The 27,607-nt window shown below is 51.1% G+C and overlaps 16 protein-coding genes across 16 annotated transcripts; 8 read left to right on the top strand and 8 right to left on the bottom strand.

Annotated features, from left to right (window-relative positions):
- Positions 1-637: 637 nt before the first annotated feature.
- On the bottom strand, positions 638-2,460 carry BJX67DRAFT_298872 (KilA-N domain-containing protein). The gene is made up of 4 exons (XM_071026947.1): positions 2,225-2,460; positions 1,907-2,115; positions 1,664-1,826; positions 638-1,604 (listed from the first exon to the last, which is right to left on the bottom strand). Exons 1-4 carry the CDS (start codon positions 2,283-2,285, stop codon positions 787-789), a joined length of 1,251 nt encoding a protein of 416 aa, XP_070881343.1. The 5' UTR covers positions 2,286-2,460; the 3' UTR covers positions 638-786.
- Positions 2,461-3,525: 1,065 nt separating this feature from the next.
- On the top strand, positions 3,526-4,420 carry BJX67DRAFT_375361 (rho GDP-dissociation inhibitor; the record flags this gene model as incomplete). Its single annotated transcript, XM_071031682.1, has 4 exons — positions 3,526-3,616; positions 3,787-4,109; positions 4,177-4,225; positions 4,290-4,420. The coding sequence occupies 4 exons, from the start codon at positions 3,526-3,528 to the stop codon at positions 4,418-4,420; spliced, it is 594 nt and encodes a 197-aa protein (XP_070881342.1).
- A 343-nt stretch (positions 4,421-4,763) lies between these two features.
- On the bottom strand, positions 4,764-5,859 carry BJX67DRAFT_375360 (serine/threonine-protein phosphatase; the record flags this gene model as incomplete). The annotated part of the gene is made up of 3 exons (XM_071031681.1): positions 4,764-5,476; positions 5,544-5,777; positions 5,844-5,859. The coding sequence occupies 3 exons, from the start codon at positions 5,857-5,859 to the stop codon at positions 4,764-4,766; spliced, it is 963 nt and encodes a 320-aa protein (XP_070881341.1).
- Positions 5,860-6,203: 344 nt separating this feature from the next.
- On the bottom strand, positions 6,204-9,082 carry BJX67DRAFT_366593 (AP-3 complex subunit beta). Its single transcript, XM_071030421.1, has 3 exons — positions 8,976-9,082; positions 8,766-8,923; positions 6,204-8,714 (listed from the first exon to the last, which is right to left on the bottom strand). The coding sequence occupies exons 1-3, from the start codon at positions 9,013-9,015 to the stop codon at positions 6,453-6,455; spliced, it is 2,460 nt and encodes an 819-aa protein (XP_070881340.1). The 5' UTR covers positions 9,016-9,082; the 3' UTR covers positions 6,204-6,452.
- Positions 9,083-9,179: 97 nt separating this feature from the next.
- Positions 9,180-10,093, top strand: BJX67DRAFT_298798 (uncharacterized protein). Its single transcript, XM_071026946.1, has one exon. It carries the CDS (start codon positions 9,317-9,319, stop codon positions 9,977-9,979), a length of 663 nt encoding a protein of 220 aa, XP_070881339.1. The 5' UTR covers positions 9,180-9,316; the 3' UTR covers positions 9,980-10,093.
- Positions 10,094-12,013: 1,920 nt separating this feature from the next.
- Positions 12,014-13,124, top strand: BJX67DRAFT_375356 (translation initiation factor eIF2B subunit alpha; the record flags this gene model as incomplete). Its single annotated transcript, XM_071031680.1, has 2 exons — positions 12,014-12,060; positions 12,116-13,124. The coding sequence occupies 2 exons, from the start codon at positions 12,014-12,016 to the stop codon at positions 13,122-13,124; spliced, it is 1,056 nt and encodes a 351-aa protein (XP_070881338.1).
- Positions 13,125-13,867: 743 nt separating this feature from the next.
- BJX67DRAFT_298782 (uncharacterized protein) lies at positions 13,868-14,633 on the bottom strand. The gene has a single exon (XM_071026945.1). The coding sequence runs from the start codon at positions 14,588-14,590 to the stop codon at positions 14,051-14,053; it is 540 nt and encodes a 179-aa protein (XP_070881337.1). The 5' UTR covers positions 14,591-14,633; the 3' UTR covers positions 13,868-14,050.
- A 26-nt stretch (positions 14,634-14,659) lies between these two features.
- BJX67DRAFT_366586 (uncharacterized protein) lies at positions 14,660-15,104 on the top strand. The gene has a single exon (XM_071030420.1). The coding sequence runs from the start codon at positions 14,671-14,673 to the stop codon at positions 15,016-15,018; it is 348 nt and encodes a 115-aa protein (XP_070881336.1). The 5' UTR covers positions 14,660-14,670; the 3' UTR covers positions 15,019-15,104.
- Positions 15,105-15,392: 288 nt separating this feature from the next.
- On the bottom strand, positions 15,393-17,176 carry BJX67DRAFT_298768 (oxygenase MpaB family protein). Its single transcript, XM_071026943.1, has 4 exons — positions 16,700-17,176; positions 16,609-16,637; positions 15,837-16,563; positions 15,393-15,771 (listed from the first exon to the last, which is right to left on the bottom strand). Exons 1-4 carry the CDS (start codon positions 17,045-17,047, stop codon positions 15,517-15,519), a joined length of 1,359 nt encoding a protein of 452 aa, XP_070881335.1. The 5' UTR covers positions 17,048-17,176; the 3' UTR covers positions 15,393-15,516.
- BJX67DRAFT_298773 (uncharacterized protein) lies at positions 16,708-18,138 on the top strand. The gene has a single exon (XM_071026944.1). The coding sequence runs from the start codon at positions 17,307-17,309 to the stop codon at positions 18,045-18,047; it is 741 nt and encodes a 246-aa protein (XP_070881334.1). The 5' UTR covers positions 16,708-17,306; the 3' UTR covers positions 18,048-18,138.
- A 1,486-nt stretch (positions 18,139-19,624) lies between these two features.
- BJX67DRAFT_298762 (thiamine pyrophosphokinase-related protein) lies at positions 19,625-20,860 on the top strand. Its single transcript, XM_071026942.1, has 2 exons — positions 19,625-19,721; positions 19,770-20,860. The coding sequence occupies exons 1-2, from the start codon at positions 19,681-19,683 to the stop codon at positions 20,686-20,688; spliced, it is 960 nt and encodes a 319-aa protein (XP_070881333.1). The 5' UTR covers positions 19,625-19,680; the 3' UTR covers positions 20,689-20,860.
- Positions 20,861-20,888: 28 nt separating this feature from the next.
- On the bottom strand, positions 20,889-21,379 carry BJX67DRAFT_385725 (DNA-directed RNA polymerase core subunit RPB8; the record flags this gene model as incomplete). Its single annotated transcript, XM_071033921.1, has 2 exons — positions 20,889-20,994; positions 21,048-21,379. The coding sequence occupies 2 exons, from the start codon at positions 21,377-21,379 to the stop codon at positions 20,889-20,891; spliced, it is 438 nt and encodes a 145-aa protein (XP_070881332.1).
- Positions 21,380-21,608: 229 nt separating this feature from the next.
- On the top strand, positions 21,609-23,243 carry BJX67DRAFT_298751 (elongator complex protein 4). The gene is made up of 2 exons (XM_071026941.1): positions 21,609-22,130; positions 22,183-23,243. The coding sequence occupies exons 1-2, from the start codon at positions 21,659-21,661 to the stop codon at positions 22,899-22,901; spliced, it is 1,191 nt and encodes a 396-aa protein (XP_070881331.1). The 5' UTR covers positions 21,609-21,658; the 3' UTR covers positions 22,902-23,243.
- Positions 23,244-23,687: 444 nt separating this feature from the next.
- On the top strand, positions 23,688-25,084 carry BJX67DRAFT_298721 (tRNA splicing endonuclease subunit SEN34). Its single transcript, XM_071026940.1, has one exon. The coding sequence runs from the start codon at positions 23,801-23,803 to the stop codon at positions 24,725-24,727; it is 927 nt and encodes a 308-aa protein (XP_070881330.1). The 5' UTR covers positions 23,688-23,800; the 3' UTR covers positions 24,728-25,084.
- On the bottom strand, positions 25,085-26,451 carry BJX67DRAFT_298720 (RNase P/RNase MRP complex subunit). The gene is made up of 2 exons (XM_071026939.1): positions 25,723-26,451; positions 25,085-25,650 (listed from the first exon to the last, which is right to left on the bottom strand). Exons 1-2 carry the CDS (start codon positions 26,285-26,287, stop codon positions 25,442-25,444), a joined length of 774 nt encoding a protein of 257 aa, XP_070881329.1. The 5' UTR covers positions 26,288-26,451; the 3' UTR covers positions 25,085-25,441.
- A 79-nt stretch (positions 26,452-26,530) lies between these two features.
- BJX67DRAFT_298713 (uncharacterized protein) lies at positions 26,531-27,519 on the bottom strand. Its single transcript, XM_071026937.1, has one exon. The coding sequence runs from the start codon at positions 27,486-27,488 to the stop codon at positions 26,970-26,972; it is 519 nt and encodes a 172-aa protein (XP_070881328.1). The 5' UTR covers positions 27,489-27,519; the 3' UTR covers positions 26,531-26,969.
- Between the last annotated feature and the right edge of the window lie 88 nt (positions 27,520-27,607).

The following is a 27,607-nucleotide window of genomic DNA, read 5'->3' as shown; positions in this document are numbered from 1 at the left end:
TTTCACCTGAAATGCTTGGCGATGACGAAGTTTTGCATGTTTGCATCACGACCAGCCAGTATATTTATTCAATCGCCACAGTGCTTTGAGATTGAAAATTTGATTTTTTAATTCGTTTGTCTTGTCCTGAAGTAGCCTAAGAATAAAATCTGTCTCTGGATAGGTACGAGTCTCCCCGGCTAAATGTGAAAGGAAAAGAAAATTCGAACAGAAAAGGAGATAGGAGGATGGGATTTCGGGAGAACGATTATTGGAATTCATACAGGTATCCAGGAGGCAGGAGATCGAACGTAGGAAAGAACGAAGTGTTCCGATCTCTAGAGCCGCCAAGTCTGACAGATTTTGCTCTTCGAAACGTGGAATACTGACACCAAGGGGAGATATTATGAAGTGATAGGAAACCATCAACACAGTGCATCGTTCTCTCTGGGGATGGTGCGTACTCGGGGTGAACTGCAGACAACGCCAATCAAGCTCCAACTCAGACATCACGGGTAAGAGGGGAGGGTTTCATGAAGAGGAGGGGGTAGGGGAAATAATCCGAAACCAAAGCGGCCAAACGCAGGGATAGGATATATGGGGAATCAGGAAATCGGTTCATGGGGTTGGTTAGATAAGAAATGTCTGAAAATTTTTGAGAACCTGGGCACTGCCTGTTGGCATGGCTATCTCAAATAATCTTAACGGCATGGGATCGGGGACTCTAGAAAAAGTAGGGAATCGAAGCCCTGGAGTACCCAAGTCAGCGACTGCTCTTGTCACGATTGGAAGGGGGATCAGAATGACTTACGCCAGCGCAAATGCCGCGGTGACGCCAACCAAAGCACGGTTACGAACTCGCTCACGCTTCAGCTTCTCCTCGAGGACCTTGGCCCGCTTTGTCCGTAGAGCCTTGGCTTCCTCGTCTTCCTCTTCATCACTCAGCTCCGCCTCATCGGTCTTGCGCTTCCTGGCCGCTGCTGATGATTCTGCCGGCTCCTCTTGTGATTTGACGGCGTCCTTGACCATTTCCTTGGCTTTAGCAATCATCTCCTCTGTCTCTGCGGCGGATGGCGCTTCCGGCAAGGAGATAGGCATCTCAACTGAAATAGTGGTCTGAGCGGCCTGAACACCACTACCTTCACTGGCATTGGACGTGAAGTCAAACCTAACCTTCTCATTTGAGTCGTCCTGCTGGGCGGCGACCCTCTTCGACTTGGACTTCGCTTTCGTTTCCTTGACAGTCTTCTCTTCTCTTGCTTCTTCTACACTCGGCAGCGCATTGCCATTCACCAATTCACCGTCGGCGTTGGACACCGTGTCATCTAAAGCGCTCTGAAGATTTGCATTGGCCTCCGTGGTAGCGGCGGCAGACGCTTCCTTCTGCGCCCGAGTTTGCCTGCCCTTGCGCGGGGTACCGAGCTTCTTGCTGGGTGACGCGGATCGGCGGCTTCGCCCACGCGACGGAGGGGCGAGTGCCTCAGGGGCTTGGATCGGGGGCAGATCGAACTTGGGGGGAGGAGTAATCTGTTTCTTCGCGCTGGTTGGACTTTGGATGATATCCGTGGGGTCGAGTAGGGCTCGGACCCAGTCGTACATCTTGTATTCCGCGGCGAGCTCAAGAGCTGCAACGTGCATATTAGAAAAGAAACGACGGAAGGACGATTGATATAGAAGGTCTCACCTAGCACTGGGGAAATCCACACGTTTCCGGCGATCTCATCTTCGCTAGTTTCATCGCGCGTCTTGAGATATTCACGCTCTGACCGTTCTTCTTCCAGCTTTGCCCATGGAAAGGCAATCTTGAACATTCCAGTCGCACTCACGTAGCCGTCCTTGCTTCGTCGCTGTGGTGAAGACACTCCTACGTTAGAATATGCTTTGCGAAGGCCCAGTTTTGGTCTACGATTGGTGCGGATCCGCTCACCATCAGAAAATATGTCTCAGGGTGCTGTTGAGGGGAGTGTGATGGGAAGATCTCGGATCCCTTCAAGTCTTTGGGCAGAGGAGCGCGAAGGTGGGCGTACTCAAAGGGTCCCAGGTTCTCCGGCTTCGTCGCATTGGAAGTGCCAACCTGGTTCGCTTTCACAGCAAGGTTGGTCTTTCCAAGTCGGCGGCGCGTGAGTAGCTCTTCATCTACAACACCCGAAACAAATCAACTGTTAGTCGCAGAATACTCGAGATATCCGGGACAAAGCCATGGCGGCACGGGTGAAGCCGCGCGCTCCGGGGAGCTGGGACTTACAGGCAGGTGCCGCGTCGGGCACGACGAGCGGGTTGTTCTTCTTCGGTAGGGATCGCACCATAATGAAGAACTTGTCTCGATGGAGAAGGACGAAGACGCTTCGCGGGAGAAAGTACTATCGCTCTGAGGGGTGATGGAAGTCGGATGAGACGATGCCAGAACGTCGGCCACGTTGCAGGCGCGTCCCGTCCGAAAAAGGTTGAGGGTTCGATGAAGACGTCACCGAAGGTAGCAGCCCAGAGCGCAGACCAAGTTAAGTGGAGAGCGATTGCTTGAGGGCTGTAGAAGAGTCTGCGGGCACACGATCCGATACGCGACGCACCAAAACTCTGATTATCGACAGAAATCGAGACAAGACTTGATCAGGAAGGGGAGAAAAATAATGAATGAATAGTCCACGGCACTTGGCCCTCATAAAGACGGGGCACGCTTCGACTTGAGTGCTGTTACCATACCTTTCCGATCCTCGTACTTTACCAATCCTCTAGCCCTGAAATCACCCAATAGTTTAAGGTAATTGAATATACACATACCAAAAACGGATAAGATCGGCCAACGCGGACTCGTCCCCCCGGTATCCGGTTTTACCATTAAGGTGTATTTCCGCCTTGTCGCCTTGGAGAATGGGCAGCTCTCTCTTAACCTGTTTTGGACAAGCAGGTCATTGTCCAGGTCCATGTTCTTGTTGTGTCAAGAATCGTCAGGGATCGAAAGCAGCACCTGAGTGACTCATTAAAGACATAAATTCCCTGCGCAGCTGAAGGGACTCAAACCTTTGGGTTCATCGAGAGCTTAACGTCTCTCTCCAAAGCTCGATATGGGCCATCCATTGCGACAACTTTCCAGAGCTGAAGTTATAGAGCTCGTTCCATCCAAGAACCAGGATGATGCTCAAGACACTCCTTCCCCATTTTCGCCTTCATCCACAAGCCATGAATCCTTGTTGCTGGTTGCGTGAACTGAGAAAAGGGGAGTTCGCGATCGGGATCGGTCTATGGAAAGGAGCTGCACGCTATGCCTCATCGGGAGTCCCCTCAATTATCCAGAGGTCCACCGCTACATCAACAAAGCTCCTCCTCCAACAGGAGCCAAACCTCGCGACTTGAGGTTTTCTTTCCTTTTTCTGGATCCTAGCTAAAACTGTACCCAGGTACGCTTCAGGTCAACCGATCGCTTGTAGCCTCTATCCTTGCACCAAAGCCCAGCAGCATAATCGCATACTTACCAACCTTTATCGCAGCTATCCGCAACCCCTGCTCTCGGTATCAACTACCCCGCCATACTACACAAAGACCAACGCAATGGCCGACCGCGACGACGATCTTGTCGCCTCTAAGACAGAGGGATTCAAGGTCGGAGAGAAAAAGACAATTCAGGAGTACAATGAACTTGGTATGTGGACCTCTCGCCCCCATTTGTGCTGTGTTCGCATCGTGGTGTACGAGCCCCTTACCTCTACCGACTTGAACTTCCCAATTCCCACTGTATTCTGCACCTCAAAGAACTAGCCGGTTTTGTTTCTCTTGCGTTGCCCTCAATTAACAATGGGACAATCACTCTAGATAAGAATGACGAGTCCCTGAACCGCTGGAAAGCCTCCCTCGGTCTCAACGCCGGAGACCCCATCGGAGACCCCAACGACCCAAGAACATGCATCATCAAGTCCCTGGCCCTCGAAGTTCAAGGCCGTGATGATGTTGTAATCGATGTCTCGGCGCCGGGTGCGGTCGAGAAGCTCAAGGACAAGCCATTTACTATCAAGGAGGGGGCTACGTTCCGCATCAAGGTCGCCTTCGAGGTCCACCGCGATGTTCTCAGTGGCCTCAAGTACCTACAAGTTGTTAAGCGCAATCGTATCCGGGTTAGCAAGGACGAGGAGATGCTGGTAGGTTTTGCTGCTTTCCAATAGAAAGTATCGTCTTCCTACGACGATGGGTGCTAACCCGTCTTAGGGGAGCTATGCTCCGAACACCACAGGAAAACCTATCTACGAGAAGAAATGTGAGTTTACGCCTCATATCAAGACCCCATAATAACCGTAACTGACGCTTACTCTTCCCAATAGTCCAGCCAGAAGAGGCACCTTCAGGAATGCTCGCTCGTGGCCATTACAACGCAGTTTCCAAGTTCATTGATGACGACGACAAGACGCATCTCCAGTTTGAGTGGTCCTTCAATATCGCGAAGGATTGGTAAACCAGCTACTTTTTGGACGACAGCATACATTTAACGAACAGCATCTATTTTCCATCTATAAGCGTAGGCCAACCTTCTGTCTTGGAAAGTTGTCTTGACGTACCTCTAAAACCGAGCTTTGTGCTAGAGTGGTTGACAATGGCATAGTAAGACCAGCAGATTTTTTTCGTTCGAACCAGGACCTATTACACATGAATCTAAGGATATTTGTCCCTCTTTATTCGGTATACATGCCATGCTCTATAAATGAATTGTTTCTTCCAAACTCCAAATGGTGGCGCTCACATAGGAAAAAAATGCACAGAGAACACCAAATGATAAGATATGTGATGCGAAAGGGGTATCACAGAAAGTAGTCAATCACGGGACCCTGCCCGTCCTTGTTCTGCTGCGCCTGTTGCTCGCCGCGATGGATATCATTCTCAGGAGCCGCATCAAATATATTGAAGAATCGCTCTCCCGTGTCGCTAACCTCGAGCACACTTGCAAGATTCCCGCATCGATAGCAGTAATTCGGGGCACTCCATACGGTACTCAGTCGATCGTCGTAGAGAACTTGATACCCCTCCTGACAGAGTTGGTGAGCCCGTAGGATATGAGACATACTGTTGACCTCGAGGAACTTCCGAACGACCTGCGCCCCGAACGTATACCCGGCACCCCGAGGCGACAAAGAGAACTCATCGCGCTCAATATCCGGGTCCGACCAGACTAAGTCAGCCATTGGTCCCTCGTGCGGAATCTCGCGGAATCGGTCGATGATTTTGATCTGGTCTATTGAGTGGATGGAGGGTGAGAGGCCACCGTGAACGCAAAATATTTGGTCGTTGATGACCACGCTGAGTGTAAGGAAGTCGAACATGTCTGTGAAGTAGTGCCAGACGTTGGCATTGCCGTATTTTCGCGCGCATTCGGTGTAGAAGCCGTAGGATTGAGTCACACCGCGCGACTCGTGATTCCCGCGGATGAGGTGGACACGATGGGGGTATCTGAGCTTTAGGCATACAAGAAGAGAGATGGTTTCAACGCTGAATAACCCTCGGTCGACGTAGTCTCCTGGAGCATAGGATAGAGTCGGTTAGCGCGCAGCACCGCTACCTTCACGGGGGTTGGGAGTACGAACCGAGGAACAAGTAATTGGTATTCGGGCAGAAACCTCCAATTTTGAAGATCTCAATCATATCGAAGAACTGCCCATGTATGTCTCCTACTACCGTGACAGGAGCCGCAATGTGGACTACATTGCTCTCCTTCATTAACAGTTCTTTCGCTTTGGTGCATATCGCTTCGACTACGGAGTCCGCCAGTAATTCCTTTCGATACAACCGCTCAATGCACTCATCGAGGTCGATACTAGCTGCTGAAAGCATCAGTGTCCGCAATAAGAAAGCAGCGAATGTAGAGGCACGTGGTGTACACTTACCGGGGAGGCCAGGCATTGCGGAGAAAAGAGCTCCAATCAAGCTGCGGGAATACTGGTACAGGGCAAGGACGGTACAAAGATATTCTTGCAAGAAGGTGCAGGCGAAGAGACCAAGAATATGCATTCGAATGGAAAGCTTCGAAGACAAATGCAACACGGGTCGGCTAGCAAGGGAATATGTCTGGCTGGAACGTTCCCGCAGCAGGTCTCATCATGGTCAGCGGGGTGGATATGCGTCACGAACCAAGCTCGTAATTCCACATCTAACGTGAGGAGGCCAAAAGACGAAGTTGGGAGGGGGGTTCTAGGGTTTCTAGCAGCCTCAGCTCCCTTGATTCAGACAAAGCCTCGTCCCTACTCAAAGAACGAACTCGAGGCCTTCGGAGTCTGGGTTCAACGGAGTCGGAGATGCGCTTCCCTATTCTGCCGCCTACAACCGCCTTCTCCCAAAGAGAAATATTACGAGCATCAGCAACGATATGTTCCTCTAGGAATGCAATATTCGTGTTTGTTCCTCGCCGAGGCTTCTAATTTCGCTAGCATGATACAGAAAATAGGTTGCCACACATTGGTAGATATTCAGCCATTTCTGAGTAACTGGCAGGAATCCTAGGCCAGAAGCTGTCGGGCTTCCTCGTGCTCATCAGAGTCGGTTTCTTCTTCCTCATACTCCTCCTCAGAGTCTGTTTCATATTCCTCTTCTGTGGATCCCTCTTCTTCCTCAGAATCTGTTACTTCCTCGTACTCGCTTTCTTCTTCCGTTTCGGACTCTGGTTCATCTAGCCACTGATCAAGCGTCTTGTTCTTGGGCGGCCCGCCAATTGCCTTCGCGCGACTTGCTTGCGCTCTGTTTGATGCTGCCACGCTCATCTCGTGCTCCCTGAGCGCTTTGTCAAGCTGTTCACCTGCGGTTGTAGCCACTGTTCCTGGTTTCTCGACCTTGATATCGGACTCGCGAAGGCTAGGGTCAGGTTCGTGGCCCGCTTCCACCCAATCTGGAAGATTTTCGTAACCTCGAAGTCCGTGGATACCAGCGTCCGACCCCAGGACGAGTGTTGAAGAACCAATTTGTAAGTCCTTCCTAGTCTCTGATGGACTAGGAGCGTGCGGGACCGGCTTGGGAGCAAGAAGAAGAAGATTCGCGATTTGAGTTGACGATGGAGAGGAAAGAAGAGATTTGTATAGCCGGGCACGGTCCCGAAGATCGTAAGATGTGTCGTACCTGGCGAGAAGGAGTATATAACGCCAGAGGAGACTGATTGTATCGCCTTCTTCGGGCCCATCCTGCTTCTCATCGGAGGGACCAATGCCGTTTTCCTGCCTGTCGTGATTATCGGCCCACTCATTGTTCAGATGCGGTTGGGCCTCGGGCTCAGTATGCGACCTTTCGCCGCGAGGATGTCGGAGAAGATGATGGAGATATACTTTAGCCCCCAAAAGGAGAATCTGTTGTTTAACGGGTTCCGACTCATCGGCGTAGTTCTGTACTAAGACCCGTAGAACGTCCGGAGCAAAATTTCTGTCAGGCTCGAGCCCCGCATACTCTCCAACCAGCCATACGATGGTAGCCCTCGCATCTGGGTTGGTTGTCAGCCCGAGGTGTTTTACCAGCTGAATGACCGTCCGTTCATGCGAGGCTGGGTCTTGCTGAATCAGATGTCGAATGACTGTTAGCGATTCCGATACAAGATTTTCGTCCAGACTTGTAATCTGCTGGAGCAAGATACGGAGGCATTTGTCACAGGTACTAGGATCCCCTTGCGCACAACGCCCAAGCGCACGCACGCTCTCCCTAACTAGAGCTGGGTCCGCACCCTGCGAGAAATGTTCGAGCTCACTTATTATGAGAGCCTTAAAGTGTTCACCACAGTGCGGGAAGAGTGTAGTAATGACTTCCAGCTTCAGGCGCCAAATATGGGGCGGATCTGACGCATGAACTAGGAAATGCGAAAGGTACTTGGTGAACGGTTTGGGGTACCGTAAAGCGATGACGACAATATTGTATAATGCAATGAGCTGCATGTCTTGGGGGCTCCGGAGTAAGGCGACTAATGGGCCGACGGCTGCCGCAAGATAATCCGGGGGAGCAAGGTAATGAAAACAGCGGACAACTGCCACTATCACTGCAGAATTGCGACTCTGCAGAAGCAGCCTACACGACCGGAAAAAGAGCTCCAGATCAGGGTCAACAACCGGAACATCATATGTGTCCTCGTTGTTTCCTTGATTTGTATCGCCGGCGTCTTCATCGTCATAGAACCCCTTCGACCTCGTCTGGTTCTTTGGCACTTTCCGAGACTTCAGAGGAAAACATCGCCGAGCATAGAAAGTAAGAAGGCGCATCGTGGCCAGCTGACCCCATTCATCCATATCCACGAGCTTCTTGACGAGGCTGCGATAGTGCTTATGCACCAAATCGATCCTATCCGGGCAGACTTCTAGGAATGCTGAAACTGCTGGGCCAGCAACAAAGTATTGGCTATCACCTAGTAGGGTTGCAATGTATCCAATAAGCTGCGGTTGTGTGCCGGGGTCGAGCCTATAGCATTTTGGAATAGCCAACGCAGCCGCTTTGCGGACATGGGGACTCATGTCACCACAGCCTCGTTTAATCGCCAACGAAACAATTTGGCTTATAACTGGAACCCGAATGCTAGACATTGTTCGAAGCGCCATGGCTCGGGCCTGGGGATTCTGGTCCGTGAGCGATTTCTGGATCGCATTTATAGACAAGAGAGCAAGGTCGGGTTCCGCCTCGGCATGGTGAACAAGGTAGATATAGACCAATTTTTTGACCTCAAGATTGACGCTCGCGACATTCTTAACAACCGCCGAGAAGAAAGGTAGGGAGGGTTCGGATCGATACATCAACTAAGTCACAAGTCAGGAACGGCAGGGTTCGTTAATTGGCGGCTTCCTTACGGAAATGATTCGTCGCATACCATCGAGGACATCACGGTCACTGCGAGAATCGAGGAGTTTCTTGATGTGAGATACGCTGAGATTGCGAGACGACGTGCCAATTCCGGTTCCCCTTGACATGGTGGCCGACTGGGCCGCTTCGAGGGTGAGCTCCCGAGCTGTTGATGGTTAGGTGTTGGGCTTGGAGACGGTGCGTGAAAAAGAGCATACCTGTTTCCAGCATCGACGAGATTCTGGAGATTGTCTCCATCTCAAACCCCAGGCCCTCCGGAGAGGAAGTTGACCGGAAATCGGCTATAAATCAGAGTCGGGCTGATGATGCGGGGAGAATAAGTTGGTGGAAGTTGGCGGCGGGCAGGTGATGAAAAGCGTCTGCTCGCTTGATTCGCCCGAGCTTGCATCACCTCCGTTTTTGGATGTCACCAGCTACGACCGACCAACTAATAATATCGCAAACTCGGACAACGGAGACACAAGAAACTTGATAATATGATAGGTCCCCAAAAATCACTTTCTTAAAGCGAGCTTGGGACAAAAAATTCACCGCGTCCATGGCGCCTATCAGGCGTGTCATCAATGCGCAATGGGTGACCGATATCCTCCAATATGCCCTCGACCAGGACCGGAGCTCGATCATACTCATTGTCTGCACGACACGAGACTCGTTCCTCAAGCAGCTACTTGCAACGGTGCGCCTCCAGTCAACGGAGACCACATCTCATCACCACTTGCTCACAAAATCACTTGGGCTGCTCTCTCGGTCCCACGCAATCAAAACCGTATTCTGTCCAACGCTAGAGCATCTGAGAGCCTATCTTTCAGCAGGATTGCAATACCAGGCCCCAGTCACTTATCAGCAGCGGAAACTGCGGTCGTTGCTGGCGATCGTGAATCCCCTAAGCTTGCATCATCCTACACGGGAGTTTTCCGCTCAAGGGTTGTCAAGGACGTTAGCCAACGCGGTGGAGGCCTCTTACAGGGCAGATATGGATATTGTGCTTTGTGAATGTCAGGACGCCCTCAGCCTAGAAAGTGCCGAGCATGGTGAAGCACTATGGAACGTAGATGTACCATTGCTTAGCGACTCTATCAGACTTGAGACAGAAGCAAGCAGCTGGACTGGGCAAGCCGTACCAGTCAAGAGAGTTGTGCAACGGTGGTTTCAATTCGAGGATGAAACTCGGCAAATCAAAAGAAGATATCCTGACTCATAAGAAACGGAAATCATCAAGTGCTAAATACCAGTGACCCCACCAAGAGCGACAAGAACAATCGGGTATCCTCAAACTGCGCCCTAAACTCCCACAAAACAGACGAATGAGCGCATATTACAGGCACTTCTCCATCTCCGTGATGTAGAGCTTGATATGTGACTCTAACCTGAGATATTCATCGTGCGCGCTTTGGATCTCACTTTCAATATTTTCCTTCAAGTCCGCCATCTAAAGTAGGGTCAGCACATTCAAATCGTATCCACGGGATAGCCGCATCGGGAATACCTTTTTCTCTGTTTGCTCGATCCTGATCCGCCTTCTCTCCATGTCGCGTTGTTTCTCTGCTCGCTCTTCCCGGAGTTTTTTCTGCACTTCCCGGAGCTCCTCCATTCTCGTTTGCGCTACCTCTGCCTTTTCACGCGCATTGTTCCGCAAGGCTTCAATTCGTTCGTGCCAGCGTGCCAGCTGCCGCTGTAACAGCTTCTCCGTTTGCTCAACTTCTCGGACATTGTTTCCCCTCTCAGAAATAGCTTCCTTATTCCGTGAAGCTCGATATTCCTCATCCTCCTCTTTCTGTAGTTCGGCTGAAATATCCTCGAGGAGCTTAACGCACGCTTGAACGTCGTTGCTAACAACGGTAAAGGTGTCCGACGATGTTTGTAATGCTCTAGCTCTCTTCTCCATCGCGTCAATCTGCGCTTTCTCTCGGAGAAGGTTCTCCGACAACTCAGTGAGGGATGATTGAAGACTGGCGGGACTTTCCATCACGTATGGTCGAAGCTTCTCGGCTTCCTGTCGGCTCCGCACGCTCCTCTCCACCTTTTCCTTTAATTGAGCCTGCCGCCGTGCCTTGTCCGCCTTGACGCGTTCCAATGTCTCAGCAACCCGCTCTTGGCTATTGCCCAGTTCCCGGAGGCGGGCTTTGAGAGCGTCGTTCCTTCGTATTTTCTCTTTGACTTCTGTCTCATTCGCTATCAAGTTCCGGCGCATCTCCTCGAGTCGTTGTTCCATCTCCTGGTTTTCTGAGTAAAGGGTATCGATCCGCTGCTTGGTTTTCTCCGTTTTGTTGAAGTGCTCGTCGATTACGGCCGTTTGAGACTCGCGAAACCGAACGAAATTTATGAGATACGAGAATATCTTGACGAGGCGGTCGTGCGTCGGTTTTGTCAGGTCGGTGAACGTGAAGTCACTCACGCCACACTATGGAGACTGGCCTTAGCATACCACTCTGTATATCCATCATGACATAGGAGAAATGGATGGCATACCTCCAACATCAATCTTCTCAAATTAGCGAAGAAGCCCATCAGATTTCGCGTATCCGTAGGGACGATATCAGGGTAGTCGCCGCAAATATCATCAGCCGCTGCACGCATTGCAGGCTCAACAGTTTCACGAGTAGTATTCATGAGAAGCTCTGCGAACCACTCCAGTACCATTTGGACCTGCTGTGGGTTGGGTTTGATCAGATCAGCGGCGGTGAAGGGGATACCAATGTCGTTAATGCAGCCGGCAATTTCCTTATCGGGCTTTACCTCGATGTTAGCAAACAGCTCTGGTCCAAACTAAGTTAAAGATTCTCGAAGGGCTGGAGGCGTACCAGGCGCATCATAGCATCATTTTCGTCTTCTTTCTTGCGACCACCACGGTTTTGTTGCTGAGAGCCATGAAATTGCTGGCTCATTCGATTATTACACGACATTCCGTGAGTGAGCCGGACTCCCAGTTCGGGGGACAGGAATATAGAGGAAATATTGCGTCGCAGACAAAGTAAAAGCGGCGGTGCGAAAATCGGTCGAAGAGTGATTGTTTACACAGATGATTGCCTGTGCAGCAACCTTTTGATACCAAAACGGACTAGCGCTGTTTTGGAGGGGCCCAGTTGCAAACACTGCAAAATCTCCGCGGTGCTTTTTTTGATGACTCTTTGGAGCTTCAATCCCAGCAGAGGTCGCTTTACGCATGCAGGTGTCCTCTTCAGCTCAGGAAAGGGTTCTATCCAGTCGGGGCTCTTCATACTTTGGCCTAGACATAATGGCAACTGCTGATCCCCGGTTATCCAAGGCCACTGAGCCATTCGAGTAGGTGTTCTAATTATCTTATCCTGTGCTACTTGTCCTAATGTCTCTTTTCCAGTATTGTCGCAACATATAATGACTTGCTCCGATCGGATCCTGATTTGACGATGCCGATCGCTGCCATTGAAGCACTTGTATTACTTCTCACACACTCCCCGTCATCCACGATCTCAGAGACTCTCGACCTCCTAGAAAAATCCACCACACACTTGAAGAAGTCGATTCCGAATCCTATTGGCCTCTCCGCTGGAACGGACCTCTTTCAGCGATACTTGATTACAACCTTACAACGGCCAGGACAGCTAGGTCCGGCAGGAGATTTCAATGCCATCAGGGCACACCTTCTTTCCAACAGTCGACTGTTTATTCGACGCGCAAAGGAGAGTCGAGATAAAATCGCTACCTTTGGAAGGGGCTTCGTTCGTGACGGGAGCACAGTGTTAACGAATGGCGGGTCAAGAGTCGTCGCTTCGTTGTTGCAACGGGCTGCCGATGAAAAAGGTGGACCATCAGCGGTACGATTCAATGTGATATACGTCCTTTCACCGCCGAAAAGGAACGTTGAGAACACCACTGCAGAGCCAGAGGGCCTGGAAACAGTACGTGCGCTCCGGGCAAAGGGCGTCCCAGTTGCTACAATCCCAGAATCCGCCGTTGCGTATTCACTTGGGAAGGCGGACGTCGTCATTGTGGGTGCTGAGGGTGTGGTAGAAAACGGCGGAATAGTATCACGAATGGGTACATACCAAATTGGGCTGCTTGCCAAAGCTATGGGCAAGCCTTTCTATGTTGTGGCCGAGAGCCACAAGTTTGTCCGAGTTTACCCGCTTGGTCAGTACGATCTCCCCATCGAGCAGCACGTCATCGACTTCAAGACGCAAGAGGACGTCGATACTGCAAAGCAACAGCAGCCTGCGAATGCCTCGAGCACACCTCTAAACGATTCGGAGTTCCACCCCGATGCGGTAGACTTTACGCCGCCGCATTTGATTTCTGCATTAATCACAGACAGTGGTGTTCTAACACCGAGTGCTGTGAGTGAAGAATTGATCAAGATCTGGTTCTAAGGCGCCTCTATCATAAAATCCTGAGCATATGGGGATTTTTCTGGTGCTTAGTTAAATGTGATATTCAAATGGCAGCAGTAGAAACGGCTGCGAAGCATTGGAGCTCTGGGTCGTGCCCAGTCGACGTACAGTGCCTACCCGAACCGACATATTCGCTTCCTGTGGGACCACTAACGGGCATCTCGTCAAGCTGCTCAGCATCACCCTAATGCATCGGTTCTCGAAAGGCCTGCCTTAGTCCACGACCGCGTTTTGGGCGCTCATGGACGACCGCTTCAGAGCACGACCGCTTCAGAGCCTCCACAGTAATTGTCTGCCACCGGACTAGGCCAGGGCTTGATTAGCCTGCAAACATGTATGGAACATCAACGTGTAATCGCTACGATATAGGCGCCCCCCTATTTGTTGTCCTGCTATAACAAACCAAAGCAGGGAGCGAATATGACAATATATTGCAGAACCCTATAGACTGGGCCGCAGCCATCGACATGTGGTTCTTCCCATGTGTGTATCCTTGACGCCCACACATCGTAGATCTGTCCCGCAATCCAAAGCCCATAACAGAGTCGTGCTAGTCGTCAATCATAAATCATCACATAACTTTTTGTTTGTCATACTTTCATAGGCCCAACTCCGATGTTCAAGTTCCGGATATCTGCTCCCTTTCGGTTCCAACCCCCACGGGAGCACATAACAAACAGCATCATCGCCAACGAGCCCCATAACGCCGGAACCAGCCGGCGATTCGACATTGAATGAATTGAATTAATGGCCCAGCAGCTCCGATCGATTACGTGGCGAGAAAATGCCAGTTTTGGCTTTTGGGGTATGAGAGCGAGCGAAGGTAGGGCAAAGGCGGTCTGTCCGACACCGCCAGTGAGTGTTGTGTTGTCCTTCGTCTCTGTCTATCCCGTCACTTCCTTCGTTCATCGATGAAGTCTTCGGTGCGGCAATTGCAGGCTCAATTCGCAATCCGTTTGAGGAGTAAGTTCTGGGGATCTATAATGGGCAGCGAAGCAAATGCGTAGAGGAGGAGGTAGCCAAAGGCCACGAAAAGCCAGAGTGCGGCCATTATCTGGACATAGGGGGACGATTGGTGTCCCAACGAAGAGGGTGTCGGGGGTACTCGCACAGTCCTTTGAACTGGTCTTGAAAAACCAGTAAGCGGGGGTTTGTATCCTCAAAGCCAGCGCACCAAAAATGGGGGAGTCGGGATTAAATGGGTTGTGAAGGACAGTCCGAGTATTCCGGCCTGACAACCCGAGAAACGAGTTTCTCCGCGAGTACGAGTCAGATTCATTGTTTAGGTCGCAAAGGAACGCCGGAGGGCACACGCGGGCACCAATTGTTCCGCAAAGTTTATGCAGACGGTTCTTCGGAACCTTGACGCATGGACAACGGGTCCGATCTCCGTCTCGTGGGGTTGTTCTGGACAGCGCAGGAAGGGACCTCGGGAACTTCCCCATGGACTCACGAGGTGGACATTCTCTTTGGGGTGTCCAGAGAGCCCTTCTCAGAATATTAATCAATAAACTCTTGATATCAGATGTTAATATTTTATCCCATAACAATTTGCATTTGTGCGAGGACAGCCATTTCTTTACTCGATCCACGCACGCACCATCTCACTACGACCACGCGCAGCTCCTCTTTGTACACGCGGGGAAGGATAACAACGTTCTGGGACCAGGTCTTGATTTGTGTCACTTGGTGGTTGATTATGCTGAATATCTGTCCGAGTCGCGCTCGGGAGGGAGTACATCTCCTGATCCTGCGAGACTGTGGGTCTCCCTCCCTTGAGAGGGACACTATCGTGGTCTACCGAGGATATGTCCAGATTGCTCTTGCAGGATGTGAGGAGATTTGTCAGTTATGCGGCGGGGGAACGGAATGATGCGGAGTGTGCAATGGACCCCAGACAGCAACAGAGAATTGATCTTTATACAGGTATCCAGCTATCTTATTACCGTTACACAATAGACGAGGGGGTAAATATACACATCAAGCAAGCAGCAATCTAGTTGATATATTTAATAGGCTAAAAAAGTGTCAATTCACCTGTTATCACTTTTTTAACCGCCATGACAAGATTAAATTTGAACTTCACCTAATGGGAAAGGTGTTCCCTCACCCGACATAAGAAATTATTCCTGCCGATGGTTAATTGATCCTACTGCCAAGCAAATATAGATATTTCGTCTTGATCATCAACATTTAAGAACAGAAATACAATCTACCATCTAATCATAGAACGGAAGACTCAGGTTCATCAGCAGCTACATCGAAAGCAGCGCCCGTAACCCCTGGACCAACCTAGGTAGGGACACCGACACTTTTCCAGCAGGAAGAGTCGACAACGTCTCCCTCACAACCTGCAAAAGACCAGGAAGTATCACCGCGTCTGCGGGAACGCCCGCGTAATTACAAAATATAACCCCGTACTGAAGGTAGCAGCAAACCCAAAGGCGGACAGGAGACCTAGGTACGAGAGGATCTCTATACCGGGCTTCTTGAAGAAGTACTTCTTCCTCTCGCCCAGGCGTGTTCGACGCTTTAAGCCAGGGACGTACTTGAAGTCGAAGACAGTTTCTTTGCCGAGGCCGTCTTTTTCGTCCATCAGGTGTTTCCAGAAGAATTTCTTGCGGGACTGCATCATAATCAATCAGTATCTTGCCGTATGGCATGGACAACGGACTAGGGCTAGGGACATACCGCAATAAGATGCCTATCAACCGCCGGGATAAAAGGCAGCGTCTTCGCTTGAACCTGAACCCAGAAGCAATACCCCCACATAAGCACGCGGTAATAAAGACTCGTCTTCGGGATATGCAGCTCATCAGACAGCTGCTCACCATTCAGCAACCGCGTCAGCGCATCCATATATTCAAGCGAGGCATAAATCGGCGCCGTGTTTTCCAGCCCTATTGTGATATTCCGCGCCAGAATCCGCCCTGTATCCGTTGGCTTAAATTCGTTAACGAGGAGCGACTCGGAGACAAGCTTTGCTTTCGCCGCACTCTCGAATGGCTCGGTCGGCGCACCCATGTAATATGCTACCAGTCGCCAGAGTGCGACGTAATCCTCCTCCTGCTGCGAAGTAAGAGTTATCCCCTGACGCGGGAGACCGAGCCAGATTACCGTGCTACTGAACGTATTGATCGTAGCAAAGGAGTCCAGATCGTTGATGGGGATCCCGAAGCGGTTCGCGTCATAGTATGTCGGATCCTGCTCGACCAGGCCCATGATTTTACGGCGGACGGCTGAGTGGAGGAGGCGGACGCGTACGGAAGCGAGGGCACCCTCTCCGCCGGGATGCATCGCTTCAGGGCTGTTGTTAACTTGAATTGTGTGTTGAACTGTTTCGAGGAGCCGGCGGCGGACGACTTTGGCGCCGAAGCCGCCGGTTCGTGACAGAATTTCGCCGACACGGATGGCGCCCCTGGATGTGTTAGCTAGGGTTTGAATCGGAGGAGGACATGCATACATTCCACCGAGCAAACTCACGAACGTAAGCTATACAATGAGCGCCACTTTAGCGTCCGCATACAACCAAGACACCGGGAGAGGGGGCATACCGCATTCGTAATAGGAACCAAGTACCGCCAGAAAAGATCCTGCCCTCGCTGAATCTGCTCCCAGTCCACCCACTCCGGCACCGTGTTGATCTGAGTCCAGAGCTCCTCCAGTTTCGGATCACTGGCATGGTTATCCCGCAGGAGGGCATACCGGTCCCGCTTGGATGGGTCCTCGGCCGACGCCGGCAGGGCATCTAAGATCGCATTGCATTCATCGGCGAGGGTATCGCAGGTTCGGGTCCAGGGTTCCAATTCGCTACCGGGCCGATGCTGGTCGGTCCACTCGAAACTGTAGTCCCAGTAGTGGTACTCGACTCTGTTGCCTTTCTTGTTCGTTGTTACCGACATTGCCGCCGTTTACGTGTATATGGTATGAAATTCTCGAAACAGATGTGGAGGGTATACTTTATTGGCATCCATGTTGTTGGCGTAACGAGATTAGATATGGATGAGGCTACAGTTGTTGCGTTGAATCTACACCCGCGGGCCGGGGTCCGGAGGGCCGAACAATCAGGCCATCGGTCATCGTAGTGAAGAAATTGGTTCACGATGATTTGCAAGACCTGGATAATCTTCGCTGATCCGATGTGGTGGGGGTCGCATGTGAATGGGAACTGCGGTCATGCGAACTGAGTCAGTCGGGCCAAGAATGCTTCATCGTCCGAATCTATCTTCACATGTCGGAGTCTTGCAGGATAGCCCACGGAGGTATCCGTGGCATAAAGTCAACGGATTATACAAAATTTGGGTTGATGCAGGTCCCTCACTGCTTCAGTGCTCTCGTGCGTTGGCGGCGTTGAGCATAGATGGTCCGTCTCTCATCCCATCCGGGGCGCAGGGACTCCCCGTCAAACTTAACATCCGACGAAGACTGAAGGACGTAGTTGACGATAACCTCGACGTCGCATTTCACATTTCCCTCCCCTTGGTTCCAAGCCGCAAGACTAACCACATTTTCTCCGTTATAGTTCCAGACGCCAGGGGGTGCAGGGGGAGTGTTCGTCCCGTCGTTTACGTAAGGATAGTACCGCCCCTACTGATAGCAGTTAATATAGAGGTATGCACGGAAATTCCCCAAAGTCTCTTCGTTGTCGAAAACCAGCTTCACGCTGAGCGCAGCGTCATGGCCTGCTGGGGTGTCCAGTGGGAGAGTAGGACGATAGAGCTTGACCCCTGCACCTTCGAACCCGTCTTAAGGAGAACGCTCGGGCTATTTGGAGTCATTGAATCCTGTGAGGTGCCACCCCAGGAGCTCTGCCTTAAGACCACCTTCGTTGTAGTGAGTGCGAACCGGGTCCAGCGAAGCATAGGATGGACCTCCCACGGTGCCAGCAACTCTCCAGAGTGAAGGAAGGATTGGATCTGCTGCAGTCTTCGGGATACATGACCAGCAAGATGGCTGTCAATTGTTAGCAGAATGCCAATTCATCCTGCTCCCCCGTCTGCACTGACATAGTTATCAAGTCCATAAATATGAACGTTACCTCCAGCCCCGACAGTACTGTAGTTAACAGACCAAGACTTATACTGCTGTACAGGCATATTGTGCGTGAGCAGCACAACTATGTTATCTGCCTGCGAGGTTTGGAAAAGTGTCTCCATGTACTCAATTGGAAAGGGGTATGGGATCTTCTTTTCGAAATCTGTTCACTGCTCGGGAACCTCATTTTTAAGTTGATACAGGATCACAGTGCCGTTTTGATTGACTTGGTATGGGGCTGTAATTTCTTGTGCCTTGTCAATATACGGCTTCCATGCAGTGGTGAAAGCAGTTGCGTTGTCGCACAGAGCACCATACTCGCATGTTATTGTCCTGAGCCAAAGGGGCATCCCTGCAATACAAAGCTCAGCGTTGATGTAAGGACCTGGTCGTGCACGAACGAAAAGGCCAGTGTCTTTCGTAATTTCGTATAACCGTGAAAGATTATAAGCGCTTGTCGAAAAGTCAAGCAAATCATTCGTAGCAGTGTGGAATCCCCCATGGTTAGAACAATATCGTGTTCATTCACATCCCCTTGATCTTCTCCATGATATCCACCCAGATCTCTAGAACCAGTGTACGGAACAGATGGAACTCACTGTCGAACGAGAATAATCGTTCCCCATTGTACATGAGACTGTAGTGATCCCGCTGTACCGTCCTATCGCCTAGTCCGGTATCCCTAATCGGCTACTTCTCCGTATCAGCGTGAACGGGCCATAAGAGAGGTAAAACAGTCAGGCCATTTTTGGCCCAATTCCAGATTCACATCCTGGCGAAGGTGCAACGAAGTTGAATGATACTCCGAAGCTCCCTGGGTAACGCCAGAGGAAGCTAGGTTATATCTCATTGTGTGGGTTCAGTCCTCTGGAGAAATGGGAGATCAGAGAGCTCGAGTTTCAGGGATAGATCAACCGAGCATAGCCTCCTCACTCCCAGATGTCCCTTTTGATGGTTCGCGGGGGGTAATATTGGGGTCCGCACACATTTTCTCCACGAGAGAGGCCGAGCTGATCCACGATGCCCAGGGCAATCGGGCTAACTCAAGATCGTGGCGATTTTACCCGATCCCAATGAAGTTCATGTCATCTTGGAGGGCAAGGGATGCTGATGTGACCTCGCGGGGTTCCAGTCCACGGTTCGTCCGCAATCCTCAGGCGTCTTGGCCAAATCCCCGGTCCAGGTCTGGAGAGGCGGGTCCGTGACATACTGCCGGTCAAGCTTTCAATCTTAAGAACAATGTGCCATTCGTAAGAGAGGCGTCGAACAAGAATCGAGTAAGCAGCATAATAATAGCCGTTGAGGCGGAGAAGACCTGCGGGATGCTGGAAATAGATCCGGAAAGGCGAAACCTCGAGGAGCTTTTCCAGATCGGGAATAGGGAGATGAAGCCCGCTGGAGCCAGGTCCCATACCTGCACTGCTGTCGAAAATCGGTGGCCTACAATTCCCTCTCAAATCCCAACTCTACCACATATTTTCCTCGGCATACCCTGAACGATATGGGGAAATCTAGTCTAGATCTCGTCAACGAATGCGACCGGTTTGTCCATCCACCTTCCACGCGAACACCGCGCCTAACCGCCCATAGATTCCCGTATCATCAAGATGACCCCACAGCCTATATAGCTCACATGGAGAAATACCACTCTTTCCATGTTAATGGCTACGATCCGGTCCTGGGGTACATGTTGAATGAGGTAGTTGCGAGGTTCGACTGGCCTAAAGAGTCATGGACCGTTGATCCCACAAACCGAACTGTCACTCTGCTTGGCTCAACACCGGCCGAGCGGAATCAAGCTATAGCTCAAACGCTCGACGCAGCCGTCAAACAAGACCGCTTCGAAGTCTTGCGTGGATGGCGCAACGAAATGTACCCCGTCTATGGGCCTGATGGGGAGTTCCTCCTTGAGATGGAACGGTCCGCGAGTCCCCTCTTTGGGATTGTATCTTACGGTATACATGCCACCGCATACGTTGAGGATGAAAACGGTCTGCGGCTTTGGGTGCCGCGACGGTCCAAGACGAAACAGACATATCCTAGCATGCTTGATAATTCTGTCGCCGGTGGAATGAGCACCGGGGAGATGCCTTTTGAATGCCTTGTTCGCGAAGCTATGGAAGAGGCATCCCTGCCAGAGGATGTTGTCAGGGTCAATGCTACAGCTGCCGGCTGCGTGTCGTATACCTATGTGCGAGATAACCGCGCCGGGGGTGAGACAGACTTAGTACAGCCAGAGGTGGAATACGTCTATGATATCAAACTAAGTGCAGACATTACCCCCAAGCCGAATGACACCGAGGTCGAAGAGTTCTGTCTGCTTACAATCGAGGAAACAAAGAAGGCGTTGGCCAATGGGGAGTTCAAGCCCAACTGCGCTGTCGTTCTGATTGATTTCTTCGTCCGTCACGGAATCCTAACACCCGAAAATGAGAAAGATTTTCTCGAGATTATAACAAAGATACATCGTCGACTGGAATTCCCCACTGCGTCGCATGTGACCAACTAGAGATGGGGAACGGTACTTCCAGTTATATTTTGATATTCTATCAGATAGACCCAATGCCAAATAACGCCGACGCTGCAATCAAATCACTTTCAGTGGATGAAGCGGAAGATTTTTCTGGCCCGCGGAGTCGAACAGATGCGGAAGAGTACAAGAAGACACAATTTTCCCAGGAAAAGATCCATGTAACCAATTCCCGTTCCCTATTTCTTAAGGAGCAGGTAGACGTAATCTATCCTCAAAGGCGCGAGTTTCTTGTAGGGACCCTCAAGGTAAAGCAGCAGTCCGCCGAAGGAAACGAAGACCGCCCTACGTATTCAATCAGTCACGCGGATTGCAAGATGGTATGTTCCAGGACTTACAAACTTCCAGAGGTCGACCCTTCTTCAAATCGATAAACCTTTCCGTGGCAGACGTAGTCATAGTCGTTCGCGAGAGTCTGCTCGCCCATTCCAACCTCCCTCCACCCGGTCTTCACGCCGCTGTCCTCCTTCCCATCCAGCGAGAGGGTCGACGCGAGCGCCATAGAAAGCGACTCACCGACGGTGCACGGATAAAGCTCCGAGTTGACATCGAGTGTGAATGTGGTGAAAGAGTCCGACGACGTGCAGGTCAGGCGAGAGACGCGGTCATATTTCTGACTGTTGATTCCAGTGATCGTGAAGGTGTCTTCGAAGAGTAACGGGTCGGACATGGTTGTGGTGAGATTGTAGGGCGGGCAGACGAATTGCCAATACGATCGCGTAAATAGTAACAAGCCAATGGCTGAGAGCGTGAAGAGCACGGTAGATGTGAGGGTTGAGGTTTGAAGCACCTAAGGATCCGGCGAGCCTTGACTGACAGCGGAGAGCTTTTTTCTGCTTCCATTTTAGCGTCACGCCGCCGCTTTTATTTGCCGGGGGCTTGCCCCGCCGCAAATCTCCAAAAGGAAAAAAGTGTCTCGCAGCTCAATGACTACCTTATTATACGCAAAATGTCCTTCCGCAAGAGAAATATCGGCCTGTCAACGGGCACAGATCGTACATCCATCTCTAATTCCCCATCGCAGCCGCAACGGACCACACAAGCACCACCTCCAACTCCTGGAATCCGCCCCTCCCCAGACGATGGACGAGCGACAATATCGACAGGTTCCCCGTCGCTAGATAATCTTATGGCTGGTCATGGTGGGTTGCCCTTAGGCAAGATACTTTTGGTGGAGGAGAATGGTACCACAGATTTTGCAGGCGCTTTGCTACGCTACTATGCCGCGGAAGGAGTTGTGCAAGACCAGAAAGTTCACGTCATTGGCATGCCCGAGCAATGGGGGAGAACCCTTCCCGGTTTAATAGGGCCGGCAGAGGCTGCAAATGAAATGCCGGATAGACGGAAAAGTGAGCGCATGAAGATTGCTTGGAGGTATGAGCGTCTCGGCGAATTTGGGGCGGGAGTTGCAGGCGCAAGAGGTAAGCTAATGACTGTGGATTCGTTGGGTTAAGCTCATGCTAACTCGTTCAGTCCCTGCGGCGAGCGCGGGGGATCAGATTCCTTCATCTACAGACGGTAGTCTGGAGACTCAGCCAGCATTCTGCCATGCTTTCGACCTCACAAAACGCCTCATACACCCTTCGATAGGGAACATAACATATATGCCCATAGCGCCGTCGAGGGAACCCTTGCTCGTCTCGATTCAGAGAAAACTCCAAGTCGTTATCGCTTCCAGTCCTCCAAACACAGTCCATCGCATTGTCATCCCTTCCTTCCTCAATCCCACTGTATATCCACCCGAAGTCAGCCAGCCCGAGAATGTACTCCCATTCCTCCACTCGTTGAGGGGTCTAATGAGTCTCCCCACATCTCGCATCACCGCCATGATTACACTCCCATTATCTCTTTTCCCGCGTACTTCGGGTCTCGTACGATGGATGGAGATCCTAAGTGATGGAGTAATTGAGCTCTGCCCTTTCCCACATTCGTCCGACGCCCTTTCGACATCAGGAGCTGCCACGGCTCACGAAGAACCACCTCAAGGAATGCTCAAGATGCATCGGCTTCCGGTATTACACGAGCGCGGAGGCGGGGGCGACCATAATATCGGACAGGACTGGGCGTTCACGCTGAGCAGGAGGAAATTCGAGATCAAGCCCTTCAGCCTTCCCCCAGCCGAAGGGGATACAGAGGCCCAGGATAAAGCTCGGTCCGATAAGATGCCCAAAATGGCCGATCTTGAGTTCTAGGACGTGAACGGGGTTCCATCGGACGAAGTCGAATACACATGTCCAAGGTCATTCTTCATGATCGGACTCCACCAGCAGGTTATCAAGCTCAATTTGCTCGGACATCGCGGAGCCAGTATTGACCATCGTGCGAAGATACTCTCTTCCGTACGAGTCAAGCTCCGGCCTCGCCGACCTCGCGAAGCGAGGGTGAAACCGACTCCCTAAATATGAAGAGAAAGCAAGCCATGCTTTGAGCTGTTAGCTGCGGAGGACGATGATGAAGTGAATCTCGCAAGGTCTTCACCTATGAATAATACTACAGGTGCGAAGACCACTAGGAAAAGCACCACGAAGAAGTTCATCGCCGAGTACTCTGCAAGGATACCAGTGCTTCTTGCTCTCTCACCCTTCGCCCTTGGGGGTTGACAGGACCAGGTGTGGTTTCGGTCCTTGCGATTCTCCGTAGCGGACTCCCTCGATTGGGAATAGCGCAAGTCTCCACATCACCCGTGCACTCAGAAATCTTTTGGCGAAAAGGTTCCCTCCCAGCAAATCTTTCTCTCATTTCTTTCATTCCCTCGAATCTCTGGGAAGCGCAATCGTCCTCATCTGCTGACGTGAGTTTGCTGGTCCAGTCGGAGAGGTGCTTTTTTGTCATGTACCTTTGTTCCTGATGGTAAGTTCGACGCATCCCCTCTATTTGTGCAACACCCGAATGATTATATAACTACTATAATCTGTCAATCCCCTGAAGCTCGCTATTATAATCTCATAAAAAGGGCATATGTGATTGAGAAACGTATTGAATATGATTCGATCAAGGATATTTCGCCAATTCCCTCGACATACCTTGTTCTGAGCCAAGTGCTAACATTGTGCCCGTCGCAGTAGTGATTCACAAACGTTGTTCGTCCAATATGAATACCAATCCAGAACTGCCAATCCCGATATCTTATATTGCGGGTAACTACTTTATCTTCTCCGTTGACGCCGCTACATTTCTGAGGCGTGAGCATAACATATGCGGTATACTGGCGGGGACACTTCCCCAAGTACCACAACAGAATGTTTTCACGGGCCTGCCGTTGGAATTGATGCCAGAAGAAGCAAGATTCCTAGTGGAGGAAGGCGTAGCTTGCATTGTAGATGAGGTCAACTTCCAGAAGCAAGGAATGCAATCGCTCGTGGAGGAAGACTGCAAGAAGTATCTCAAAGAGCTAGAATCCCAAGGCATCGAGACTATGCAGATGCTGCTGCGCCATAAAGAGCGGCAAAAGGAAGGGGCTCTAAAGAAGATTGCGGAAAAGAAAGCGACAAAGGCGAAAAAGGCAGAATTGAAGCAAGCCGCCAGCGATGCTACTGCGGACGATTCAGCCTCCCCTTTCTTTGAAGACAGTCAACCATCCACTCCTAGTCAAGTGTCCTCCAGACGTTCCTCGACTCTAGGTTCGCGCGACGCCATGAGAATTACTCCAGCTATATCCCATCCTCCTCTTCCTCAGCAGCCGCCCGCCGAGCACCTTCTCCCGCTTCCTCAAGTGCCATCTTCGTATCCACTCTTCGCTCACCTTCACTCCAAGGGTTACTTCCTATTCCCAGGACTTCGCTTCGGTTGCCAGTACCTTGCATATCCAGGCGATCCGTTACGGTTCCATTCCCACTTCCTTGTTGTCTCAACATTATGGGATGAGGAGCTGGACTTAATGAAGATTATCTCGGGTGGCCGGTTGGGAACAGGCGTGAAGAAGGGATTCCTCATCGGAGGAACTGACAAGAACCTTGAGGAATCCAGTGATGCAGGCAGTAATGTCAGGACTTTCAGCATTGAGTGGGCAGGGATGTGATTGATCACTGGTTGCGCAAACCGCGATGTTTCGCGTAACAGAAAATGCAACGCGTGTGTCACGGTCACAGCCCCTGTTTTGAGACGATTCCAAGCTTTAATGCTTCCTTTCCAAAGCTCCGCCGTCGAATCAGGGTTTCTTATCATGGGACCCAATGACCTTGTGCTTTAGGCATTATCCAGCGTCGCTCACCACTCGTTTGGTACAAAGTGGAATCAAGCGTCGACAGCGTCATTGGTATTATTCTACCTCGGGCTTGAGGGTACGCGCCATGAAAGCACAGCATACTGGTATCACAGATCCAGACTGCAAAAGTCGACTACCGCCCCCGGAACAGCTCAAGAAAGAAGAGGGCCGGCCTCCGTGTCCCACGGAGGTCGTTTGATAGGAATATCAGTGTCAACCAAGTCCTTTTCCCCATCTGTGCATGGTGTAGGTTCACTGAAGTAATTGCTCGGCATATCGCTCTCGAACGTTGTAGATCCGGATGTCCACCGGCCTCAGAGTGTCCATCGCAACTTTCAGGAAGCGATTTCCGAAACGATAGGGAGCTTCATATAGCGTAGTGAATCCCCACAGAGCATAGAAATGCCGTGTGAGGTCCAGGTGTATAATCGTGTGGAGGCGCACACTCCATGCAATGCGGTACCAGAAAATTTCGATCCCAGGAGGGCCAAAAATATGTTGCCAAAGGTCAAAGCTGCCGGTACAGCATCAAATATACTCCACGTTGCGCCACTTGAACTTCTTGTTGGCTCTATCCACGGGTCGATTTTGGAACTGACTACCATGCAGCTCGAAAACGAGTTCCTTTGATTCCTCATCTCCCTCCCCAATAGCCGCAACATCCTTCCGCTCCGTTGTATCATTCGGTTGCGGCAAGGGCACCGAAAATCGAAACACAGTCTGTTCCTTTGGTATTGCTATAAGTCAATTGTCAGCCTCGAGCTCAGCAGCCTATATAGATAACCGACAAGAGAAGACCGAAGACTCACTCTTCACCACATCCTTCTCCGTAACAACCATAAACGTAAACTTTGTATCCCGAACCACAATCCCCTTAATCCCAACCCTTCCCGCACACCGACTCCTCACAACTTCAATCTCAGCCCCATGAAAATCCGCACTAACCAATTTACTCCCATGAGACAGAGCCGACACCAGCGCACGAGGTCCCTGCTGCAGTTGCTGGTTCTGCAGATTCTGCTGTCTCCACGCGCCAGGCCCTAAATCCAATATCTCCCGCATATATTCCACCCACATGCGATTCAACTCCTTGAAAATTGCATACTTGCACTCCTCCTTGGGGAGATTGTAGAGACCGGACTGCCGCTTCTCGCGTGCAGACAGCGGTTTCGGCTTCTGGTGTCGGAGGAAGTATTCCTTCTTGCGGAGGGCATGGCGGCGACGTCGGGTGCGGTTGTCAGCAGGTGTTGGGGAGGTTGGGCGGAGGTGGAGGGGTTTGTATTTTATGCGCTCTGTGAAGAGTTGCTCCGCTGTGTCGGGGGAGTGGGCGCGGGAGAGGAGGGTTTGCACGATGTTGGTTTTGCCGTTTGACATTTTCTGCCCTTTTCTTTTGTCAGTTCCGCTGGAGATGTATTGGTGGCTGTCGCTATCTTATGGGTTTTACATGGCGGGACGAGGTTTGGTGGAAGTTGAGCTTGGGTGAGGTGAGGCAACAAAAGTTGGGGACCTCGCCTGGGCCCGGGGCCGAGTTTGGCGCGTTCCGCACCAGCAAATTTACTTCCTTCACCTGCACCTGCAGCTCTGCGCCCAGGGTCCAAATTTAAGCTTTGTATTCAATGTACATCGTGTTATATTATGGACCTAGCATTTCTCCAAGTTTATCCACAAGAATGACATTGTCGGATACTTGGATTCACAATTACTTTGACAACCATAAGCACTATCCAGCTCCTAGGCGAAACAAGAGCGTTGACCAGCCATCAAATAAGAGAACATCCAATTACAAGAAATCCAAGTAGGCAAATGCCAAATCATCTCACTCAGTCCCGGTACCGGACCACACGCCGCGACATGTAACCCCCAATGTGCGCCAACGCTCAGTCTCCATGCCGAGGACTCCCGTCAGTCGCCGCAACATCATGAAACCCTTGTCGCCAAGTAAATTAGTGAGGCCAGATCGATGTATCGTTAACATAGACTCTTCATCGTCAGGCGAATGAGCCACCGCCCTCAAGCTAACGTTGCCCTAAAGCGATGCATCATCAACTTGGAGTTCCTATGTCGACGGCTCCCCGCCACCGCGACGAAGAGCAGAATGGGTTCCACTGGAAGCAAACGGATCTAGTCCCAAAAGTTCCATCATCCGTAACTGATCGTTTACCCTAAGGTCCCTCCCTGGGACGTCCCGTTCCAGGGTAAGCCGCAAAGACTCAGCCGGTCCTACCGGGACCTCCCCATGGCCGGCAAGACGCTCGTTTGATTCTCTCTCCAGAGCTGCTGCGAGATCGATCAAGTCTCGACCCGGCGATCTACCATCCTCGTACGGTGGCCCTTGTTCATACCGCGCCGCGGCACGCGCAATCTCGGACTCGATACGACCGTAATTTGCTGCGATCACCGACGATGGCAGTGAACTTGATATCATCCCCCAATGTAGTTCGGCAATGAGCGAATATTCGCGATTCGAATGAGAGTAGTTGGCATTTACCCCGCTGTTCTCTTCCCATTCGTGCATGACGCTATCTTCGGTAGATGGAGTCAGCACTAGAGGGCTGGAATCTTCCATGAAAGGCATGGCGACTTGGGGATTTCCTAGGACTTGATTAACGGGTCAGTTAATTGTCTGAGGAGATGCTACGAAGGGGGGAAATGAGAAGCACGCACTCAAAAAGAAGCCAGAAATCCGCCACCATG

The sequence above is a fragment of the Aspergillus lucknowensis genome, assembly GCF_044049455.1.
Source record: "Aspergillus lucknowensis strain CBS 449.75 chromosome Unknown BJX67scaffold_69, whole genome shotgun sequence".
NCBI lineage: Eukaryota > Fungi > Ascomycota > Eurotiomycetes > Eurotiales > Aspergillaceae > Aspergillus > Aspergillus lucknowensis.
The sequence above is the reverse complement of the archived record's forward strand: the minus strand, read 5'-3'. Positions and strand labels throughout refer to the sequence as shown.

Bases quoted from the DNA above. Each gene is read 5' to 3' on its own strand.
- BJX67DRAFT_298773 (XM_071026944.1), top strand. From the start codon at position 17,307: ATGGGAACTGCGGTCATGCGAACTGAGTCAGTCGGGCCAAGAATGCTT.
- BJX67DRAFT_298768 (XM_071026943.1), bottom strand. From the start codon at position 17,047: ATGTCGGTAACAACGAACAAGAAAGGCAACAGAGTCGAGTACCACTAC. The intron at 16,564-16,608 runs GTATGCATGTCC...TAACACATCCAG, and splicing joins GTGAGTTTGCTCGGTGGAAT to GGGCGCCATCCGTGTCGGCG. The intron at 15,772-15,836 runs GTATGTCCCTAG...ATTATGATGCAG, and splicing joins TTGATAGGCATCTTATTGCG to TCCCGCAAGAAATTCTTCTG.
- BJX67DRAFT_298751 (XM_071026941.1), top strand. From the start codon at position 21,659: ATGTCCTTCCGCAAGAGAAATATCGGCCTGTCAACGGGCACAGATCGT. The intron at 22,131-22,182 runs GTAAGCTAATGA...TAACTCGTTCAG, and splicing joins GGGAGTTGCAGGCGCAAGAG to TCCCTGCGGCGAGCGCGGGG.
- BJX67DRAFT_298872 (XM_071026947.1), bottom strand. From the start codon at position 2,285: ATGGTGCGATCCCTACCGAAGAAGAACAACCCGCTCGTCGTGCCCGAC. The intron at 2,116-2,224 runs GTAAGTCCCAGC...CGGGTGTTGTAG, and splicing joins GCCCGACGCGGCACCTGCCT to ATGAAGAGCTACTCACGCGC. The intron at 1,605-1,663 runs GTGAGACCTTCT...TGCACGTTGCAG, and splicing joins GTGGATTTCCCCAGTGCTAG to CTCTTGAGCTCGCCGCGGAA.
- BJX67DRAFT_298721 (XM_071026940.1), top strand. From the start codon at position 23,801: ATGAATACCAATCCAGAACTGCCAATCCCGATATCTTATATTGCGGGT.
- BJX67DRAFT_298762 (XM_071026942.1), top strand. From the start codon at position 19,681: ATGGGGAAATCTAGTCTAGATCTCGTCAACGAATGCGACCG. The intron at 19,722-19,769 runs GTTTGTCCATCC...AACCGCCCATAG, and splicing joins CTCGTCAACGAATGCGACCG to ATTCCCGTATCATCAAGATG.
- BJX67DRAFT_298713 (XM_071026937.1), bottom strand. From the start codon at position 27,488: ATGCCTTTCATGGAAGATTCCAGCCCTCTAGTGCTGACTCCATCTACC.
- BJX67DRAFT_298798 (XM_071026946.1), top strand. From the start codon at position 9,317: ATGGCGCCTATCAGGCGTGTCATCAATGCGCAATGGGTGACCGATATC.
- BJX67DRAFT_298720 (XM_071026939.1), bottom strand. From the start codon at position 26,287: ATGTCAAACGGCAAAACCAACATCGTGCAAACCCTCCTCTCCCGCGCC. The intron at 25,651-25,722 runs GTGAGTCTTCGG...ATTGACTTATAG, and splicing joins GGAGAAGGATGTGGTGAAGA to CAATACCAAAGGAACAGACT.
- BJX67DRAFT_366593 (XM_071030421.1), bottom strand. From the start codon at position 9,015: ATGGAGACAATCTCCAGAATCTCGTCGATGCTGGAAACAG. The intron at 8,924-8,975 runs GTATGCTCTTTT...AACCATCAACAG, and splicing joins CTCGTCGATGCTGGAAACAG to CTCGGGAGCTCACCCTCGAA. The intron at 8,715-8,765 runs GTAAGGAAGCCG...CTTGTGACTTAG, and splicing joins GTATGCGACGAATCATTTCC to TTGATGTATCGATCCGAACC.
- BJX67DRAFT_298782 (XM_071026945.1), bottom strand. From the start codon at position 14,590: ATGGGGAAGTTCCCGAGGTCCCTTCCTGCGCTGTCCAGAACAACCCCA.
- BJX67DRAFT_366586 (XM_071030420.1), top strand. From the start codon at position 14,671: ATGTTAATATTTTATCCCATAACAATTTGCATTTGTGCGAGGACAGCC.